Source organism: Crocuta crocuta, unplaced genomic scaffold (genome assembly GCF_008692635.1).
Source record: "Crocuta crocuta isolate KB4526 unplaced genomic scaffold, BGI_CrCroc_1.0 scaffold31, whole genome shotgun sequence".
NCBI classification, from domain to species: Eukaryota; Metazoa; Chordata; class Mammalia; order Carnivora; family Hyaenidae; genus Crocuta; species Crocuta crocuta.
Genome location: NW_027528362.1, coordinates 1 through 2,166, shown reverse-complemented (window position 1 = coordinate 2,166; position 2,166 = coordinate 1). Strand labels below are relative to the sequence as shown.

The 2,166-nt window shown below is 51.1% G+C and overlaps 1 protein-coding gene across 1 annotated transcript in view; it reads left to right on the top strand.

Moving 5' to 3' along the window:
• LOC144223251 (ATP-binding cassette sub-family C member 4-like) overlaps positions 1–2,095 on the top strand; it is a gene marked incomplete at its 3' end in the record, with an annotated part of 99,890 nt that extends 97,795 nt beyond the window's left edge. Inside the window, 2 exon segments of the mRNA XM_077753969.1 lie at positions 1,860–2,079; positions 2,082–2,095. Coding sequence (XP_077610095.1) covers positions 1,860–2,079; positions 2,082–2,095 — 234 coding nt within the window.
• Between the last annotated feature and the right edge of the window lie 71 nt (positions 2,096–2,166).

Sequence of the window (2,166 nt, the reverse complement as noted above, 5' to 3'; positions counted from 1 at the left end):
GACAGCTAAACCCCAAAGAAATATAGTTGAGGGGCGCCTGGATGGCTCAGTCGGTTGAGCATCCAACTTTTGATTTTGGTTCAGGTCATGATCTCACAGTTTGTAAGATCGAGCCCCAGGTCGGTTGGGCTCTGTGCTGACTGTGTGGAGCCTGCTTGGGATTTTCTGCCCGCCGTCTCTCTGCCTCTCCCCTGCTTGCTCCCTGTCTCAAAGGAAATAAACATTAACACACACACACACACACACACACACACACTCTGAGTGAAGAGGACTCCAGGACATGGTATCTTCAAATAGGAAGGGGAGAGATGCAGGTTATGTTCACATATAAGTGAACATTACAGAATTTTCTTTTTGAGGTAATTTGTGTTTATTGAAATGTGCCTTATTTTGTGAACTTTAATTTGTAGGCATCAGAAACCCCAACCCTACAAGGCCTTTCCTTCACTGTCAGACCCGGGGAATTGTTAGCTGTGGTCGGACCTGTGGGAGCAGGAAAGGTAAGTCCTTCTGTCTTTATGCGGCTCGCTGCCACGTCCTGTGTGAAGTTCTTGGGGCTGGGCTGTGTGCAACCCAAGTGTGAATTGGGTGCATCCGGAATGGCGTTTCTCAAAACGTGTTCCACGGAGCATTCATTTTGCAAGAAGGTCGCACGGCCACATCGATTTGGATCGTGCGCATTGTGTTTTTCTTGGTGCTTCAAGTTGCACAGTTTGGAAGCGCTTTTCTGGAAGGTGGAGGTCTCCGTGAAGGAAATTCTCTACGTGACTGCGATTTGGGATGGAATGACTGAGAAAATGGGACTTCTTTTTGTCAGAGCAGATTCTCCAGGAAGTCTGGAGGTTGTAAAGGCTCTTCTGGGAAGCTTTAAACATTTCCTTATGCGGCTTACCCAGTCACGTCAGCGCACAGGGGTGGATGTGCAGCCATGCGCGTGGTACCACGCTCAGAGCAAAAGTCGCAGATGTCGGAAGCCTGGGGTGGTTTTGTCATTCTAGAAGCACCCGTGTCCTGGGACGGGTACGCAAAATGATGATTTCAGCTCAGAGTTCCGAGCACGCTGCTAGTGGTAGTGGTAGGTATGGACGCGCCACGTCCGTATGTTGTGAAAGACTTGAAGGAGGTGTGCATGTGCACTTAGCCCTGTGCGTCTGAAACACCAGAGCAGGGAGCACTACGTGTCTAAATGATAGAGCCATCATTCACCATGGCTTTTTGCTCTTTGGAAACCTGACTCCCTTCAGAGTCCCTTTCATTGGATAGATTGTTTACACGCAGCTCTTCAGGACCGAGGATAGCGGGGCACAGGAGCATCTGTGTGACACCACAGACAGAGGACGTGTGTACCGTGCCAGCCCCCCCCCGTTGGGAATGCCCGGCCATCTTAGTCTCCAAGCACAGCATTTCACCTGGGGGGCGGGGGGGGACGCTCCTGGGCAGAGCAGGCAGGTGTCCTCAGTTTCGTTAGCATTTAAACTCTAAAAAAAATTTTTTTTAAAAATACTTATTTTTGAGAGAGTGCAAGCGGGGGAGGGACCGAGAGAGAGGGGAACAGAGGATCTGAAGCCGGCTCTGCGCTGACAGGCGGACAGCAGTGAGCCAGACGCGGGGCTCGAACTCACGACCTGAGCCGAAGTCGGACACTCAACCGACGGAGCTGCCCTGGCGCTCCCTGAGCGTTCATGTTTTTTATTGTACCTTCCAGGGCCGTATTTGATTCTGTTTTAAGTGGAAGAGCTCTGATGTGTACCGGGCCCCTGGAGCGGTGGTGGGCGGGGGAGAGAGGGGGAAGAGGGAGGCGGAAGTTGTCCTGTCCCAGCGCTGCTGGCCCACCCGTGCTGGTTTCCTGTCTGTTCCAGTCGTCGCTGTTGAGTGCCCTGCTGGGGGAGCTGCCCCGGGACCGGGGGCTGGTCAGCGTGCACGGAAGAGTCGCCTATGTTTCCCAGCAGCCCTGGGTGTTCTCAGGAACTGTGAGGAGTAACATTTTATTTGGGAAGAAGTATGAAAAGGAACGATACGAGAAAGTCATAAAGGCTTGTGCTTTGAGAAAGGTAAGGACTTTTGACTTACCCATGCTTGAATTTCAGATATAACCGTATTGGTGGAGATGACAAGATGGAGTTCCTTTTCTTTCTTTCTTTCTTCCTTCCTTTTTTTTTTTTTTTT